This window comes from Nerophis ophidion, linkage group LG27 (assembly GCF_033978795.1).
Source record: "Nerophis ophidion isolate RoL-2023_Sa linkage group LG27, RoL_Noph_v1.0, whole genome shotgun sequence".
In the NCBI taxonomy this organism is placed as follows: domain Eukaryota; kingdom Metazoa; phylum Chordata; class Actinopteri; order Syngnathiformes; family Syngnathidae; genus Nerophis; species Nerophis ophidion.
This window is the reverse complement of record NC_084637.1, coordinates 24212807-24231868: the sequence shown is the minus strand read 5'-3', so window position 1 is coordinate 24231868 and position 19062 is coordinate 24212807. Positions and strand designations below refer to the sequence as shown.

General features: G+C 42.4%; 1 protein-coding gene across 2 annotated transcripts in view; it reads left to right on the top strand.

Annotated features, from left to right (window-relative positions):
* The window catches only part of cacna1fb (calcium channel, voltage-dependent, L type, alpha 1F subunit), a 74474-nt gene that overhangs the window by 39076 nt on the left and 16336 nt on the right, over positions 1 to 19062 (top strand). For both annotated transcript variants that reach the window (XM_061889959.1, XM_061889958.1), the window contains exons 23-35: positions 3920 to 3979; positions 4044 to 4150; positions 6224 to 6311; positions 6398 to 6505; positions 6580 to 6632; positions 8661 to 8807; positions 12867 to 13068; positions 13150 to 13308; positions 13378 to 13488; positions 17135 to 17218; positions 17311 to 17439; positions 17510 to 17575; positions 17656 to 17747. In XM_061889959.1, the coding sequence (XP_061745943.1) occupies positions 3920 to 3979; positions 4044 to 4150; positions 6224 to 6311; positions 6398 to 6505; positions 6580 to 6632; positions 8661 to 8807; positions 12867 to 13068; positions 13150 to 13308; positions 13378 to 13488; positions 17135 to 17218; positions 17311 to 17439; positions 17510 to 17575; positions 17656 to 17747 (1406 nt within the window). The remainder of the gene's footprint in view (positions 1 to 3919; positions 3980 to 4043; positions 4151 to 6223; positions 6312 to 6397; positions 6506 to 6579; positions 6633 to 8660; positions 8808 to 12866; positions 13069 to 13149; positions 13309 to 13377; positions 13489 to 17134; positions 17219 to 17310; positions 17440 to 17509; positions 17576 to 17655; positions 17748 to 19062) is intronic.

The following is a 19062-nucleotide window of genomic DNA, read 5'->3' as shown; positions in this document are numbered from 1 at the left end:
TTAAATGGTACGTTAAAAGACAAGATATTGTATGAATTTGTGATTGCAATAAAGTAATAAAAAAAGATTTACGCTGCCTTTTTTAATTTAATCAATTATATTGCCTTCTCTCGTGATACAAACCTAAAAATGATCCGTTCCGGGGTTCAACTGGAACAATAATATGAGATTTACAAAACATGTAAAGGGTCCTGCATGTTATAAAAGTGTAAAAATAGCCTAACCACTAATAATGTTGACAGATAAAAACAATAAAACATTCACTGTCCTATCCAGAGGTGTCCTGATCTGCTATTTAAATGAAATATCGCTACGATTTTACCCAAAAAACCAAGCAACAGGTTGATATCGCCTTGCGTGTAAAATGTGCGATACAGGCAGTCCTGCAGCGTGTTTACATGTGCAAATCTGGACAGCCAGTTAACATGTGAATGTTATGGTATTTTCTTCTCTATGAGTCAAGTAGTTTACAAAACATTTTGTGTTGTTTTGGCAACACTACATTGGTGTGTGAATGTGAGTGTGAATGTTGTCTGTCTATCTGTGTTGGCGCGGAAATGAGGTGACGACTTGTCCAGGGTGTACACCGCCTTCCGCCCGAATGCAGCTGATAGGCTTTTTTTTTTTGCACCATAATCAGGGAAGGTTGTTTGCATTGGGTCATATAAGTATATTCTGCGCACTGTTCCATTCAGAGCATAATTAAAAGGTAATTGACCTGAATTTCTCGTATTTACCACTTGATGGCGATAAAATAGCAGCATCAAAGGCAGTCTCAAAGGCCTACTGAAACCCACTACTACTGACCACGCAGTCTGATAGTTTATATATCAATGATGAAATATTAACATTGCAACACATGCCAATACGGCCTTTTTAGTTTACTAAATTGCAATTTTTAATTTCCCGTGAGGTATCCTGCTGAAAACGTCGCGGAATGATGATAGATATATAGATAGATAGATAGATAGATAGATAGTACTTTATTGATTCCTTCAGGAGAGTTCCTTCAGGAAAATTAAAATTCCAGCAGCAGTGTACAGAGTTGAGATCAATTTAAATAAAAGTAAAAAGTAAATAATGGGGGTTTAAATGGAAACAAAATAGAGAAATATTACAATAAGAATAAAAAATAAAAAATGTTTGCTTTTTATATTAAAAATAAAAAGCAACAATGGGAATAAAAATATAACAGTAAAATAAGAATATAACAAGACAAAGTAAGCAGTAGTGACCATGTTATGAAAACGTATTGCACAGTTATTGTTTTGCATCATGATGACGCTTATGTTGACGCGTGCTTGTGACGTTATTGGTTGGAGCGGACATGTTCTCCCAGCACCACTTCGGCTAAAAGTTGTCTTTTCATCGCATAATTACACAGTATTTTGGACATCTGTGTTGCTGAATCTTTTGCAATTTGTTCAATTAATAATGGAGACGTCAAATAAGAATGCTGTTGGTGGAAAGCGGTGGATTGCAGCTGACTTTAGCAACTGAAACACAGCCGGTGTTTCTTTGTTTGTTGTGAAGTTTTAACACAGAGCGGTCAAGCGAACATGTTTCTCTACGTCAACTAGCAAGTTTTTAGATGGGAAAATTGTGATATTAAGTCGGCTCTTACCGGAGACTTGAGTGGATTATGCCTCATCCTGCAGCTCAAAAAGGCAGCTGTGATCTTGGCTCCTCGGCTTCTCTCAGAGACACTGGCGTTCACCGCAGCCATCCGACTTTCAGGTATGACTTTACAATCTCAGTAAAATACTATTAACACAATGAGCAGATAAGGGATTTTTCCAGAATTATCCTATTAAATGTGTCTAATTACATCTGAAACGCTCCCACTGCCGCCGCCTGGAGCCGTCGCCTTTTCTTTTCTTTTTTTTTTGTGCTTCACTCTAACTTTCCTCATCCACAAATCTTTCATGCTCGCTCAAATTAATGGGGAAATCGTCGCTTTCTCGGTCCAAATAGCTCTTGCTGCTGGAGGCTATGATTATAAACAATGTGAGGATGCGAGGTGCCCTACAACCCGTTACCTCACAAGCACATCGTCTACTACTTTCGGTAAAGGCAAAGCTTTTTTATTAGCGACCAAAAGTTGCAAACTTTATTGTCGATGTTCTCTACTAAATCCTTTCAGCAAAAATATGGCAATATTGTGAAATGATTAAGTATGACACATAGAATGGACCTGCTATCCCCGTTTAAATAAGAAAATCTCATTTCAGTAGGCCTTTAAAATTAATGAAATCCCCTTGCGGGCAAGATTCCTTACATAATTGAATGATGATTTGCGGGCCAAATTGAAGACGTTGGCGGGCTGCATTTGGTCTGCAGGCCATAGCTGGGACACCCCTGATGTAACCTCTTTGGCAAAGTCAGCAACTATAGGAGCGTCCTTTTTTTTTTAAATAATGGTTGCAATTGTTGACTTCTTGCTTCCATATTTGAGAGACAATCAAGTGTGCCAATGGCGCCGCCGTGTACTCCTCACAAAATATGTAAACAGTATGTGACAGACAGGAAGTGATGTCATCAAGATGGCAATCCCCATAATAATAATAATAATAATAATGGATTAGATTTATATCGCGCTTTTCTATTGTTAGATACTCAAAGCGCTCACATAGAAGTGGGAACCTATCATTCATTCACACCTGGTGGTGGTAAGCTACATCTGTAGCCACAGCTGCCCTGGCGTAGACAGACGGAAGCGTGGCTGCCAGTTTGCGCCTACGGCCCCTCCGACCACCACCTATCATTCATTCATCATTCACTCACCAATGTGAGCGGCATCGGGGGCAAGGGTGAAGTGTCCTGCCCAAGGACAGAACGGCAGCGATTTGGATCTCAATAGGTGGGAAGCGAACATGCAACCCTCAGGTTTCTGGCACGGCCGCTCTACCTACTACGCCAGGGGGGTCAAACTCAAATTCAGAGTGGGCCAAAATGTAAAACTGAACAAAGCCGCGGGCCAGGGTTGAACAAATTAACCTTTTAATAAGACCCAAACAAGTTTTGCCTTGGATATTGAACACGCTAGGGAGTGGGGTTTGGTGGTAGCATGGGTGTATATTGTAGTACCCCAGAAGAGTTAGTGCTGCAAGGTTCTGGGTATTTGTTCTGTTGTGTTTATGTTGTGTTACGGTGCGGATGTTCTCCCGAAATGTGTTTGTCACTCTTGTTTGGCGTGGGTTCACAGTTTGGCGCATATTTGTAACAGTCTTAAAGTTGTTTATACGGCCACCCTCAGTGTGACCTGTATGGCTGTAAACCAAGTATGACATGCATTCACTTATGTGTGTGTAAAAGCCGTAAATACTATGTGACCGGACCGGCACGCTGTTTGTATGGAGGAAAAGCGGATGTGAAGACAGGTTGTAGAGAAGGCAAAAAGGCAATGTCCTTAAGGCCCGCCCCCAATATCGTTGTCTTGGTGGAAATCGGGAGAAATTCGGAAGAATGGTTGTCCCGGGTGATTTTCGGGAGGGGCACTGAACTTCGGGAGTCTCCCGAGAAAATCGGGAAGGTTGGCAGGTATGAGTATTAGTGGTGAATGCGGTGTTACAGCGGCACCACAGTTGTATAATACCGGCGGGCCAGCTCTAATGTTAATTAGATATTGCCTCAAGGGCCAAATGAAATTACACAGCGGGCTAGACTTTGACACACGTGCACTACGCCATGCCGCCCCACAGGGCTTCCAGCGGCACACAAACAAAAGTGTTCGCACACAGAGGCACATTTGGCTCCTTCCAAAGGTTCGTAAACCGAAACGGTCGTAAATCAAGGCTCCGGCTGATATCGTACCCGATTCATATCGGTATCGGCCAATACTCAAGGCTCCAAAAGCATATGGGAAGTGAAAAAGTTGGGGACACCCTTCATGGCGCTTATGATGTCATGGTGTGTTCAGGTTCTAGGCTACGCCGACTACGCCTTCACCTCCATCTTCACCGTGGAAATCCTGTTAAAGGTAGGGAAAAGATGACTGCAGTCCGTCTTGTACCCGCTAACTTCCTGTCTATCTCTGCGGCCAGATGACGGTCCACGGAGCGTTCCTGCACCAGGGCTCCTTCTGCAGGAACTGGTTCAACTTGCTGGATCTGCTCGTCGTCAGCGTGTCGCTCGTCTCGTTCTTCCTGCAGTCAGTACTCACCTTATCACAAAGATATCTTGTTGTGTAGCAGTTACAGTTGTGATCAAAATTATTCAACCCCCACACAATTTTGATGTTTTAGCAAGTTAGACATTTATTCCGTATTTTGTTTATAGTCATATCAAATAAAGATGTGTCAAATAGACAAATGCAACTTAAATTGTAACACTGTATTTGACAAAATACCAAAAAAGGACATTTTTCTTAATATCTCATTAACAAAATGATTCAACCCCCTAGTTACATGCATCTTTAGTACTTAGTAGAACACCCTTTGGCAGTAATTACATCCTTCAAAGGTGATACATAACCGGACACAAGCTTCTTGCAACCATCTACAGGTATTTTAGCCCATTCCTCTTGGGCAAAGGCCTCCAGTTCATTCATATTCTTGGACTTGCGTGCTGCAACTGCCTTCTTCAAGTCCCACCACAGGTTTTCTATAGGATTTAGGTCTGGCGACTGTGAAGGCCACTCCAGAGTCTTGCAGCCCTTCTTCTGCAACCATTCTGATGTTGATTTGGAGGTATGCTTGGGATCGTTGTCCTGTTGGAAGGTCCAACGTCTCCCAAGCCTCAGCTTCGTCACTGACTTCATGACATTTGCAGCTAATATATCCTGCTAGGAAATAGAATTCATAATGCCTTGAACGCGCTGGAGATTCCGAGTACCTAAGGCAGAGAAACAGCCCCAGATCATGATTAACAGTAGGCAATGTGTTTGTCTCTTTGTAAGCTTCATTTTTTCTCCTCCAGACATAACGTTGATTCATAGGCCCAAAGAGTTCCAGTTTTGTCTTATCACTCCATAGAAGAGTTTCGCAAAACCTTTGGGGTTTGTCCAAATGATTTGTGGCATACTAGAGTCTATTTTTCTTGTGCCTGGTAGTCAGAAGTGGGGTGCGCCTGGGAGTTCTGGCATGGAGGCCTTCATCTCGTAGTGCGTGCCTTATTCTCTGGGACGAAACCTGGGTCCTCCCCTCTGAAATGTCCTGTTGTAGTTCCTCAGCTGTTACCCGGGGGTTTTTCACCACTGTGCGCTTCAAATACCGGACAGCCGTTGCACACAGCATCCTCTTTCTACCACGCCAAGGTAGTGTTTCCACTGTGCCTTTAACTTTAAACTTGCGAATTATGCTCCCAACTGTGTCTCTTGCAATGTGTAATGTCTTTGCTATTTTCTTATATCCATATCCTTTCTTATGAAAAGAAATTACCTCCTCTCTTTACTTCTTTGACCACTCCCTGGACTTCACCATCTTTCAAATACACCATTGACCATCTACAAGAAGCTGAGCGTCACAGTCTTTTTCAATCAGTTTAATTGTTGCTTGTTATGGTTCTAATCACATCTACAGGTGTTTTCAACACCTGATTGAAAAGACCTTATTCAAATTCTGTTCTTAAGAGTTACGATCTTCAAGGGGTTGAATAATTTTGTCAATGAGATATTAAGAGAAATGACATTGTTTGGTATGTTACAAAATATAATGTTGTAATTCAAGTTGCATTTGTCTATTTTACACATCTTTATTTGATATGACTATAAACAAAATACGGAATAAATGTCAAACTTGCTAAAACACCAAAATTGTGTGGGGGTTGAATAATTTTGATCACAACTGTAGCATCACAATATTTACACTTTTTCCAGGTCATAAGCTTTTCCTTTTTTTTTTTTATGGTAAATGGTTGTACTTGTCTAGCGCTTTTCTGCCCCTTTTTAAGGAGCCCAAAGCGCTTTGACAGTGTTTCCACATTCACCCATTAACACGCACATTCACACACTGATGGCGGTAGCTGCCATGCAAGGCGCTCACCAGGACCCATCAGGAGCAAGGGTGAAGTGTCTTGCCCAAGGACACAACAGACATGACTAGGATGGTAGAAGGTGGGGATTTAACCAGTAACCCTCAGATTGCTGGCACAGCAACTCTACCAACTTTGCCACGCCGGGGACGATTGTGAATTGTGAATTGCTTCAAAAACATTTTGATAGTGCTGCCCCCTGTTGGAAGAAATGCTACAGCACATTGATTAATATTCGTGTGTGTGTGCGCAGTTCCAGCGCTATCTCAGTGGTGAAGATCCTGAGGGTCCTCCGTGTCCTCAGACCTTTGAGGGCCATCAACCGAGCCAAAGGCCTCAAGGTAAACAGAGGCATGTGTGGCTCATAATGGCCGCCTTTTGTGATATTTGATAGTGACGCCTCGTGTGTGCGTGCTCAACCCCCCAGCACGTGGTCCAGTGTGTGTTTGTGGCCATCAGAACCATCGGAAACATCATGATCGTCACCACGCTGCTCCAGTTCATGTTTGCCTGCATCGGCGTGCAACTGTTCAAGGTGAGATTTCTATGCAGAAATATGTTTCTACGTTTTGTCTGGTCGCTACGATCATCACGCTGTCGTGTGTCCAGGGCAAATTCTATCGCTGCACCGATGAGGCCAAACACACTCCCGAGCAGTGCAAGTATGTCCAACCTTCACTCGTCTGCTCATCAGCATTATGATGTCGTCTTTAAAGGGGAACATTATCACCAGCGTCAATATATACCTTGATGTTGCAGAAAAAAGACCATATATTTTTTTAACCGATTTCCGAACTCTAAATGGGTGTATTTTGACGAATTAAACGCCTTTCTATTATTTGCTCTTGAAGCGATGATGTCACAACGTGACGTCACCCAGGTAGTCAATCCGCCATTTTCTCAAACACATTACAAACATTGAGTCAAATCAGCTGATATTTTCCGTTTTTTCGACTGTTTTCCGTACCTTGGAGACATCATGCCTCGTCGGTGTGTTGTCGGAGGGTGTAACAACACGATCAGGGACGGATTCAAGTTGATTTACGTAGAATGTGCATCGATTAGCATGGCATGCTAATCGATGCTAACATGATATTTAGTAGGGGTGTGGGAAAAATCGATTCGAATACGAATCGAATCGTTTATGTTGTGCGATTCAGAATCGATTCTCATTTTTTTTAAATCGATTTTTTATTTTTTTTTATTTTTAGAAAATCTTTTTTTTTTTTTTTTTTTTTTTTTTTTAATCAATTCAACAAACCACTACACAACAATACCATAACAATGCAATCCAATTCCAAAACCAAACCTGACCCAGCAACACTCAGAACTGCAACAAACAGAGCAATTGAGAGGAGACACAAACACGACACAGAACAAACCAAAAGTAGTGAAACAAAAATGAATATTATCAACAACAGTATCAATATTAAGTATAATTTCAACATAGCAGTGATTAAAAATCCCTCATTGACATTATCATTAGACATTTATATAAAAAAAAAAAAGAACAATAGTGTCACAGTGGCTTACACTTGCATCGCATCTCATAAGCTTGACAACACACTGTGTCCAATGTTTTCACAAAGATAAAATAAGTCATATTTTTGGTTCGTTTAATAGTTAAAACAAATTTACATTATTGCAATCAGTTGATAAAACATTGTCCTTAATTATAAAAGCTTTTTTTTTTTTTTTTTAAATCTACTACTCTGCTAGCATGTCAGCAGACTGGGGTAGATCCTGCTGAAATCCTATGTATTGAATGGATACAGAATCGTTTTGAATCGGAAAAATATTGTTTTTGAATCGAGAATCGAATCGAATCGAAAAAATCAATATATTATTGAATCGTGACCCCAAGAATCTATATTGAATCGAATTGTGGGACACCCAAAGATTCACAGCACTACTATTTAGGCTAGCTGTATGTACATTTGTAGCTATATTTACACCCAGCCTTTCTCTCCACCCACATTTAATGCCAAACAAACACTTACCAATCGACGGATTTAAGTTGCTCCAGTGTCAAGAGATGCAAAAGTCCCTCGTTTGGTCCGCACATTTTACCGGCGATGCTACGACAGACATGGCACAGAGATGTATGGATACCCTGCGACACTCAAAGCAGATGCATTTCCAACGATAAAGTAAACGAAATCACAAAGGTGAGTTTTGTTGATGTGCTAATCAGACATATTTGGTCGCGGCATGACTGCTAGCTAATCGATCGTTTGGTCTGCACATTTTACCGGCGATGATAAGGCAGACATTGCCGAATAGCGTCAATAGCTCTTCGCTTAATAGCTTCAGTTTCTTCTTTAATTTCGTTTTTGCTATCTGCCTCCATACTCCAACCATCCGTTTCAATACATGCGTAATCTGTTGAATCGCTTAAGCCGCTGAAATCCGAGTCTGAATCCGAGCTAATGTCGCTATATCTTGCTGTGCTATTCGCCTGGATAGCATGTATATCACTGGATGACATCACAGGAAAATGGACGATGGATTTAAAGATAACGAAAATCAGGCACTTTAAAGCCTTTTTTCGGGATATTCTATGATGGGTAAAATTTTGAAATTTTTTTTTAAAAATAAAATAAGCCACTGGGAACTGATTTTTATTGGTTTTAACTCTTCTGAAATTGTGATAATGTTCCCCTTTAATACGTGTGTGTGTGTGCACGCAGAGGGACCTTTGTGGTGTACAAAGATGGCGACGTGAACCATCCGATGGTGCGAGAGAGAATCTGGCACAACAGTGACTTTAACTTTGACAACGTGCTGATGGGAATGATGGCGCTCTTCACCGTGTCCACCTTTGAGGGCTGGCCTGCGTGAGTATTCTGTGTGTGTAAAGGGATGGGTACCGAATACGCAACTTTTTTTTTTGGCGCTGACCGAATCCCGCCAGTCCTAAAGTGGACCGATTCATGTAAAATCCAGCGGTGCCGTGTTACACTTTCGCCACTTGGAGATCACTCCAGCAGCACTGAGAGCGGACTCAGTCAAACTACCTCGAGTGCCAACAAAGCAATTCACTCAAAAAATGCTTCGATGTCAGTTAAGTAAGGCTGTAGTTGTCCAAAAATGTGCCAGCTTGATGCTAATATACATTGGCTTTGCTATTGACGTGCTACTGATTAACAATTTTACCTGGGGATATGGGGCTTCACGGTGGCAGAGGGGTTAGTGCGTCTGCCTCACAATACGAAGGTCCTGCAGTCCTGGGTTCAAATCCAGGCTCGGGATCTTTCTGTGTGGAGTTTGTATGTCCTCCCCGTGAATGCGTGGGTTCCCTCCGGGTACTCCGGCTTCCTCCCACTTTCAAAGACATGCACCTGGGGATAGGTTGATTGGCAACACTAAATTGGCCCTAGTGTGTGAATGTGAGTGTGAATGTTGTCTGTCTATCTGTGTTGGCCCTGCGATGAGGTGGCGACTTGTCCAGGGTGTACCCCGACTTCCGCCCGATTGTAGCTGAGATAGGCGCCAGCGCCCCCCGCGACACCGAAAGGGAATAAGCGGTAGAAAATGGATGGATGGACCTGGGGATAGGTTGATTGGCAACACTAAATTGGCCCTAGTGTGTGAATGTGAGTGTGAATGTTGTCTGTCTCGCTGTGTTGGCCCTGCGATGAGGTGGCGACTTGTCCAGGGTGTACACCACCGTCCGCCCGAATGCAGCTGATAGGCTCCAGCACCCTCCGCGACCCCAAAAGGGACAAGCGGTAGAAAATGGATGGATTTAAACACCTCCAATTTTTTGGAAGAAAACTACAACTACACTGTAAGTTGCAATCAAACAGCTGGTGTGTGATATGTACAATACTCACACTATTAACACTTTGTAGGGCGCAACAAAATACTAGTTCCAGCAAAGACTATAACGGACTAGCCAACACACCATAAACCATACACTACTGCCATCTAACGTCTCGGACTTGCGACTGTCATTGCAACTCATAAATGTTATTGTCAGGCAAAGTATAAAAACTGGACAGCAGTTATTCCCATCCATCCATTTTTCTACCGCTTGTCCCTTTTGGGGTTGCGGGGGGTGCTGGAGCCTATCTTAGCTGCATTCGGGCGGAAGGCGGCCTACACCCTGGACAAGTCGCCAGCTCATCGCAGGGCCAACACAGATAGACAGACAACATTCACATTCACACACTAGGGCCAATTTAGTGTTGCCAATCAACCTATCCGGAGGTGCTGTCACGTTGGGGTCGCATCTTTATGCGGGATCGTTCCTCCAATGCAACACAGACATTCCGGACAAAAACGTGAAGGTAGGATATGATTTATTCTTAATAAATAATACACCATACCAAACAGACAGAAACAAACAAAAGAAAAGCGTGCCAAACGCACGGGAAGCTAACCCAACAACTTAGCACAGAGTCTAGAATAGTTATACATAAACGTGACTGTTGCTTACCTCAAACAAGAAAGCCAGGACGAGTGATCAAAAAGGCAGCTTTAAATAGTGTCTCTTGGTTAGACACAGGTGTGTCCCAAACAGAGGCAGGTGAAAATCATAAGTAACCATGGTGACAAAACAAACAAAGAAGTGCAACCAAGAACTAAAGAAGTCCAAAACTAACAGAACATACCTAAACTAAACATGATCTGGACCACGGATCATGACAGGTGCATGATTTTGGCGGTGGGAGGAAGCCGGAGGGAACCCACACAGTCACGGGGAGAACATGCAAACTCCACACAGAAAGATCCCGAGCCTGGGATTGAACCCAAGACTACTTAGGACCTTCGTATTGTGAGGCACATGCACTAACCCCTGCTCCGTCGTGCTGCCAGGTGTCATCATAATAAGCACATTTTTAAATATCTGTGGCGGTTAACTGAATTTTTGGGACAGGACAGCAGGAGAAGAAGACTACAGAGAAGCGATGATGTCGTTAGCTGTCAGCGCGTTTTAACGACAGCTTATTGTGTAAGTGCGTTGTGTAATTATAACAAAGAGATACAGTGTGACTAAGTGTGACACTTATCTGAGCGTGGTTGTCATAGGGTGTTGAGTGTGCGTATTGAGATCCAAGCGGAAGTCCAATAGGGGCAAGGCAGGCTCGAGCGTCGGAGGGCAGGAGTGTGGCGTCGTGGTCGGTGGGCAGGCGTGAGGTCGAAATCCAGGAAGGCAAGGGGGAATTCCACAGGATGTCCAAGATGACGAGACACACAACCTGACGACAAGGAAGAATGATGGGAAGCTGGGGGACGACACAACACAAGAGACAATGAGCATGACAGGGAGGGAGGAGACTGAGAGAGTATGCACATGTGGGCAAGCTAGAGACGTGTGGGCATACTGTACTAGGTACGAGAAGCTACTTTCTGGCAAAAGATCTCAGGTTGCACTGGGTTATGAAGGCAGGTCGCTCAACAGCAGAAAGTGTGTTGATTGCAGATTGTCTGCAGGCGCGAGAAGGCGCGCCCACAGCGAAGAGAGAGTGCCCGTGGCCGTAATAATAATGACAATAATAATATAAATAGATAATATGTCAATATTTAATAATAAATATAATAATACCAATTATTAAATATGTAAAAATTCAGTGGAAAAATACATTCATTGCAGAAATATTAATTGCTTCAAAACTATACACTTCCTACCAGTGAATTAAGGCTGAAGCAATCGATCTTGCCTCAGAACCAGCCAATGAGGTGTCAAGTTTGCAGTCACGTGACAGGAATATTGTGATAAATAGGACCATGTTAAATATTTTTACTTTGAATTTTTCCGCACTAAATGTTTTTTAACAATTAAAATTTTTAAACACAAACATTTTGCTAACAAATTTTTATTCTATGAAGATGTCAGCATAAATTCAGTTAACGGGGGTGAACTGTGCACCGCCTGTGCATCGGTTGGGGATATCTCTGCGCTGCTGACCCGTCTCCGCTCGGGATGGTCTCCTGCTGGCCCTACCATGGACTGGACTCTCAATATTATGTCAGAGCCACTATGGACTGTACTTTCACAATATTATGTTAGACCCACTCGACGTCCATTGCATCCGGTCTCCCCTAGATGGGGGGGTGGGGGCGGTCACCCACATCTGCGGTCCTCTCTAAGGTTTGTCATAGTCATTCACATTGACATCCCACTGGGTTGTGAGTTTTTCCTTGCCCTTATGTGTGCTCTGAAACTAGGATGCCGTTGGATTTAAACACGTATGTTTAAATCCAAATAAATACAATAAAACTCGGTACGAGAAACTACATTCTAGCACCAAATCTCAGGTTGTGCTGGCTTATGAAGGCAAATTGCTCATCAGGGGCAGGTGTGTTTGTTGCAGATTGTCTGCATGCGCAAGGAGGCGCGCCCGCAGCGGAGAAAGAACGCCCGTGTTCCATATGTAGCTTTAAGTTGCTACATGATTGTTACAGCAGCATGTATGGTGCAGCAGTACCTGCTGCTGTGTACCATTAATGTTACATTTATCTAACAATTTAAAACTATATATATTTATAACATGTATGTAACAATCATGTGACAACATAAAGCTAAATATGTAACATTCCTGTAACAACTTAAAGCTACATATGTCAGCCATTTTGAAACACTTGTGATTTAGGGCTATGTAAATAAACATTGATTTGATTGATTGACACAAAAAATTCAGTCTCCAAAAAAAGCTTTTGTAATAAAGGCACGCATTAAGCTCCATAAATGTTGCAATAAAATTTTTTATTTTATTTTCAAAAACAAATCGTATTTATTAACATACACAAAAGTACTTTAAATTGGTACCTGCATCGATTCCTAGGTACTGGGAATTGGTACTGTACCAGTTCAAATGTGAACGGTACCCATCCCGATGTGTGTGTGTGTGCACGGCTTTAAACCTTGAAGCTCCGCCCCCCCCCAACAGCCTGCTGTACAAGGCCATCGACGCCAACGGGGAGAACTCTGGTCCCATCTACAACTACCGCGTGGAGATCTCCATTTTCTTCATCGTCTATATCATCATCATCGCCTTCTTCATGATGAACATCTTCGTGGGCTTCGTCATCATCACCTTCAGGGAGCAGGGCGAGCAGGAGTACAAGAACTGCGAGCTGGACAAGAACCAGGTGACCCGCCTCCACCCGAATCTCTCCCGCACACGCGGAACGCCCGCGCTCAAGTCCTCTTCTTCCCTGTGTCGTCCACAGCGCCAGTGCGTGGAGTACGCCCTTAAAGCCCAGCCTCTCAAGCTCTACATCCCTAAGAACCCGGTCCAGTACAAGTTCTGGTCCATCATCAACTCCACCTGCTTCGAATACGTCATGTTCGTGCTCATCCTGCTCAACACCGTCACGCTGGCCGTCCAGGTAAACTCCAGGCTAGGCGAGAAGTGGGGGCGGAGTGATTCATTATGCGTACGTTCTGCACGCGTGCAGCACTACGAGCAGTCCAAGACGTTCAGCGACATCATGGACATCCTCAACATGGTCTTCACCGGACTCTTCACGGTGGAAATGCTGCTCAAGCTCCTCGCGCTACGACTCAGGGTGAGGCGCGGCGCCCGTGTTTGCGCAGGAAGTGTTTCCGTGGTAATTTAGTTTAGTTTAGTTTTAGTTTATTAAGGATCCCCATTAGTCGACACCGCAGTGGAGACTATTCTTCCTGGGGTCCAGGCAAAAAACATCACACAATCGCAAAACAAAAGATTCAAATGCAGTACAACATGATACAATAATAAAATGTCATAATACAAAAATAGCAACGACAAAGAACCCCCCAAAAAAATATTAACTTATGTTACATAATAATTTTCATACCAAAGATAATAAAATAACAATATAAAAATACATATATATATTTTTGCACAAATAAAACAAAGAACCAATGGCCAAAAATATACACATTAGTGCAGTGGTTCTCAAATGGGGGTACACGTACCCCTGGGGGTACTTGAAGGTATGCCAAGGGGTACGTGAGATTTTTTTAGAAAAATTCTAAAAATAGCAACAATTCAAAAATCCTTTATAAATATATTTATTGAATAATACTTCAACAAAATATGAATGTAAGTTCATAAACTGTGAAAAGAAATGCAACAATGCGATATTCAGTGTTGACAGCTAGATTTTTTGTGGACATGTTCCATAAATATTAATGTTAAATATTTCTTTTTTTGTGAAGAAATGTTAAGAATTAAGTTCATGAACCAAGATTAATATCTATTACAATCCCCAAAGAGGGCACTTTAAGTTGATGATTACCTCTATGTGTAGAAATCTTTATTTATAATTGAATCACTTGTTTATTTTTCAACAAGTTTGTATCCATCCATCCATCCATCCATCCATCCATCCATCTTCTTCCGCTTATCCGAGGTCGGGTCGCGGGGGTAGCAGCCTAAGCAGGGAAGCCCAGACTTCCCTCTCCCCAGCCACTTCGTCTAGCTCTTCCCAGGGGATCCCGAGGCGTTCCCAAGCCAGCCGGGAGATATAGTCTTCCCAACGTGTCTTGGGTCTTCCCCGTGGCCTCCTACCGGTTGGATGTGCCCTAAACACCTCCCTCGGGAGGCGTTCGGGTGGCATCCTGACCAGATGCCCGAACCACCTCATCTGGCTCCTCTCGATGTGGAGGAGCAGCGGCTTTACTTTGAGCTCCTCCCGGATGGCAGAGCTTCTCACCCTATCTCTAAGGGAGAGCCCCGCCACCCGGCGGAGGAAACTCATTTCGGCCGCTTGTACCCGTGATCTTATGCTTTCGGTCATGACCCAAAGCTCATGACCATATGTGAGGATGGGAACATAGATCGACCGGTAAATTGAGAGCTTTGCCTTCCGGCTCAGCTCCTTCTTCACCACAACTGATCGATACAGCGTCCGCATTACTGAAGACGCCGCACCGATCCGCCTGTCGATCTCACAATCCACTCTTCCCCCACTCGTGAACAAGACTCCTAGGTACTTGAACTCCTCCACTTGGGGCAGGGTCTCTTCCCCAACCCGGATATGGCACTCCACCTCTTTTCCGGACGAGAACCATGGACTCGGACTTGGAGGTGCTGATTCTCATTCCTGTCGCTTCACACTCGGCTGCGAACCGATCCGGTGAGAGCTGAAGATCCCGGCCAGATGAAGCCATCAGGACCACATCATCTGCAAAAAGCAGAGACCTAATCCCGCGGCCAACAAATCGGAACCCCTCAACGCCTTGACTGCGCCTAGAAATTCTTGGCGCAGAATGGGTGACAAAGGACAAGGCTGTCCTTTGTCACCCATTCAGTTCATAACTTTTATGGACAGAATTTTTAGGTGCAGTCAACAAGTTTGTAGTTATTTTTATATCTTTTTTCCCAAATAGTTCAAGAAAGACCACTACAAATGAGCAATATTTTGCACTGTTATATAATTTAATAAATCAGAAACTGATGACATAGTGCTATATTTTACTTCATCTCTTTTTTTCAACCAAAAATGCTTTGTTCTGATTAGGGGGTACTTGAATAAAAAAAAATGTTCACAGGGGGTACGTCACTGAAAAAAGGTTGAGAAGCACTGCATTAGTGTACCAAAGACAAACAATAAGTGACGAAAAAGTACCATCCATCCATTTTCTACTGCGTATCTCATAATCAATAAAATACTCAATAGTCAATAAAAACAGTCATGACATTAGATACAATCTAGAACAGGGGTCGCCAACCTTTTTGAAAACAAGAGCTACTTCTTGGGTACTGATTAATGCGAAGGGCTACCAGTTTGATACACACTTAAATAAATTGCCAGAAATAGCCAGTTTGCTCAATTTACCTTTAATAAATAAATCTATATAGATTAAAAAACTGGTATTTCTGTCTGTCATTCTGTAGTGCATTTTTTTTCCTTTTACGGAAGGTTTTTTGTAGAAAATAAATGATGAAAAAAACAACTGAACGGTTTAAAAGAGGAGAAAACACGAAAAAAATGAAAATTAAATTTTGAAACAGTTTATCTTCAATTTCGACTCTTTAAAATTCAAAATTCAACCAAAAAATGAAGAGAAAAACTAGCTAATTTGAATCTTTTTGAAAAAAATGAAGAAAATAATTTATGGAACATCATTAGTAATTTTTCCTGATTAAGAATAATTTTAGAATTTTGATGACATGTTTTAAATAGGTTAAAATCCAATCTGCACTTTGTTAGAATATATAACAAATTGGACCAAGCTATATTTCCAACAAAGACAAATCATTATTTCTTCTCGATTTCCCACAACATTTTAAAAGAAATTCAAAATACTTTGAAATAAGATTTAAATTAGATTCTACAGATTTTCTAGATTTGCCAGAATAATTTTTGTGAATTTTAATCATAATAAGTTTGAAGAAATATTTCACATATATTATTTGTCGAAAAAACAGAAGCTAAAATGAAAAATTTAATTAAAATGTATTTATTATTCTTTACAATAAAAAAATTACTTGAACATTGATTTAAATTGTCAGGAAAGAAGAGGAAGGAATTTAAAAGGTAAAAAGATATATGTGTTTAAAAATCCTAAAATCATTTTTAAGATTGTATTTTTTCTCTAAAATTGTCTTTCTGAAAGTTATAAGAAGCAAAGTAAAAAAAATAAATGAATTTATTTAAACAAGTGAAGACCAAGTCTTTCAAATATTTTCTTGGATTTTCAAATTCTATTTGAGTTTTGTCTCTCTTAGAATTAAAAATGTCGAGCAAAGCAAGACCAGCTTGCTAATAAATAAACAAAATTCAAAAAATAGAAGCAGCTCACTGGTAAGAGCTGTTATTTGAGCTATTTTTAGAACAGGCCAGCGGGCTACTCATCTGGTCCTTACGGGCTACCTGGTGCCCGCGGGCACCGCGTTGGGGACCCCTGATCTAGAATCATCTCTTTCCGCAATACTTCTCCTCTTAGTGTATTCTTAAAACCCACTATGCTGGTAATTGGTAGCAGATATTGTGGAAGTCTATTCCAGTAAGTGATTGCCGTATACATTACAGTCTTTCTCAAAACATCACTTTTGGGTTTAAGACGGGTGAGAGCACCTCTTAGGGCTAGCCTGGCACCGTAGTTGTGACTGTCACTGGCAAGCAACAGCTGAGAATAAAGATATGAAGGTTTATGGTATGTATAGATGTTTTTTAAAAATAGAATCATCTATCAATCATCTGGTAACAACAGTCTCCCTTGCAGCATTACTTTGTGGACGCGTGGAACTCCTTTGACGCGCTCATCGTGGTCGGCAGCGTGGTGGACATCGTGGTCACAGAGTTCAGCGTACGTGTGTGTGTGTGAATATGTGTGTGTGTGCGTGTGCGTGCACGTGCACGTGCACAGCGAGCTGATTGTCCGTTCCGCGTGTGCCACAGAGCGGCGAGGACAGCTCCCGAGTGTCCATCACCTTCTTCCGCCTCTTCCGAGTGATGCGGTTGGTCAAGCTGCTGAGCAAAGGGGAGGGCATTCGCACGCTCCTCTGGACCTTCATCAAGTCCCTGCAGGTGTGAGGGCGGGGCTTAGGCGGCGACTCCCCAGCCGCGCTCGCTAACAGCGTCTCGCGTGTCCCCGCAGGCACTGCCGTACGTCGCCCTGCTCATCGCCATGATCTTCTTCATCTACGCCGTCATCGGCATGCAGGTGAGCTGGTGGCACACCTGGCGCAGGCGTGGGGGGGTCATCAGTGCGGTCACACGTGTGGTGCGACTTGTCTCCGTCAGACGTTTGGAAAGATCGCCATGCAAGATCACACGCAGATCAACAGGAACAACAACTTTCAGACTTTTCCACAGGCCGTTCTCCTCCTCTTCAGGTCAGGTGCTTTTCATCACCTGATCTAAAAAGCCCGTTTCCAAATGAGTTGGGGAATTGTGTTAGATGTAAATATAAACGGAATACAATGATTTTCAAATTCTTTTCAACCCATATTCAGTTGAATGCACTACAAAGACAACATATTTGATGTTCCAACTCATAAACTTTTTTTTTTTTTTTGCAAATAATAATCAACTTAGAATTTCATGGCTGCAACACGTGCCAAAGTAGTTGGGAAAGGGCATGTTCACCACTGTGTTACATCACCTTTTCTTTTAACAACACTCAATAAACGTTTGGGAAATGAGGAAACTAATTGTTGAAGCTTTGAAAGTGGAATTCTTTCCCATTCTTGTTTTATGTACAGCTTTAGTCGTTCAACAGCCTGGGGTCTCCGCTGTCTTATTTTACACTTCATAATGCGCCACACATTTTCGATGAGAGACAGGTCTGGACTGCAGGCGGGCCAGGAAAGTACCTGCACTCTTTTTTTTTATGAAGCGACGCTGTTGTAACACTTGTCTTGCTGAAATAAGCAGGGGCGTCCATGATAACGTTGCTTGGATGACAACATAATGTTGCTCCAAAACCTGTATGGACCTTTCAGCATTAATGGTGCCTTCACAAATGTGTAAGTTACCCATGCCCTGGGCACTAATACACCCCCATACCATCACACAGGCTGGCTTTTGAACTTTGTGCCTATAAGAATCCGAATGGTTATTTTCCTCTTTGTTCTGGAGGACACCACGTCCTCTGTTTCCAAATATAATTTGAAATGTGGACTCGTCAGACCACAGAACACCTTTCCACTTTGCATCGGTCCATCTTAAGTGAGCTTGGGCCCAGCCAAGCCGGCGCCGTTTCAGGATATTGTTGATAAATGGGTTTAGCTTTTCCTAGTACAGTTGGTCGCTACATCACTTACAGATGTAGCGACCAACTGTATTTACTGATAGTGGTTTTATGAAGTGAGCCTATGTGGTGATATCCTTTACATACTGATGTCGGTTTTTGATGCAGTACCGCCTGAGGGATCAAAAGTCCGTAATATCATCGCTTACGTGCAGTGATTTCTCCAGATTCTCTTAACTTTTTAATGATTTTACGGACCGTAGATGGTAAAATCCCTAAATTCCTTGCAATAGCTCTTTGAGAAATGTTGTTCTAAAACTGTTTGACAATTTGCTTGCAAAGTGGTGACCCTCGCCCCATCCTTGTTTGTGAATTTCTTAGCATTTCATGGAAGCTGCTTTTATACCCAATCATGGCACCCACCTGTTCCCAATTAGCCTGCACACTTGTGGGATGCT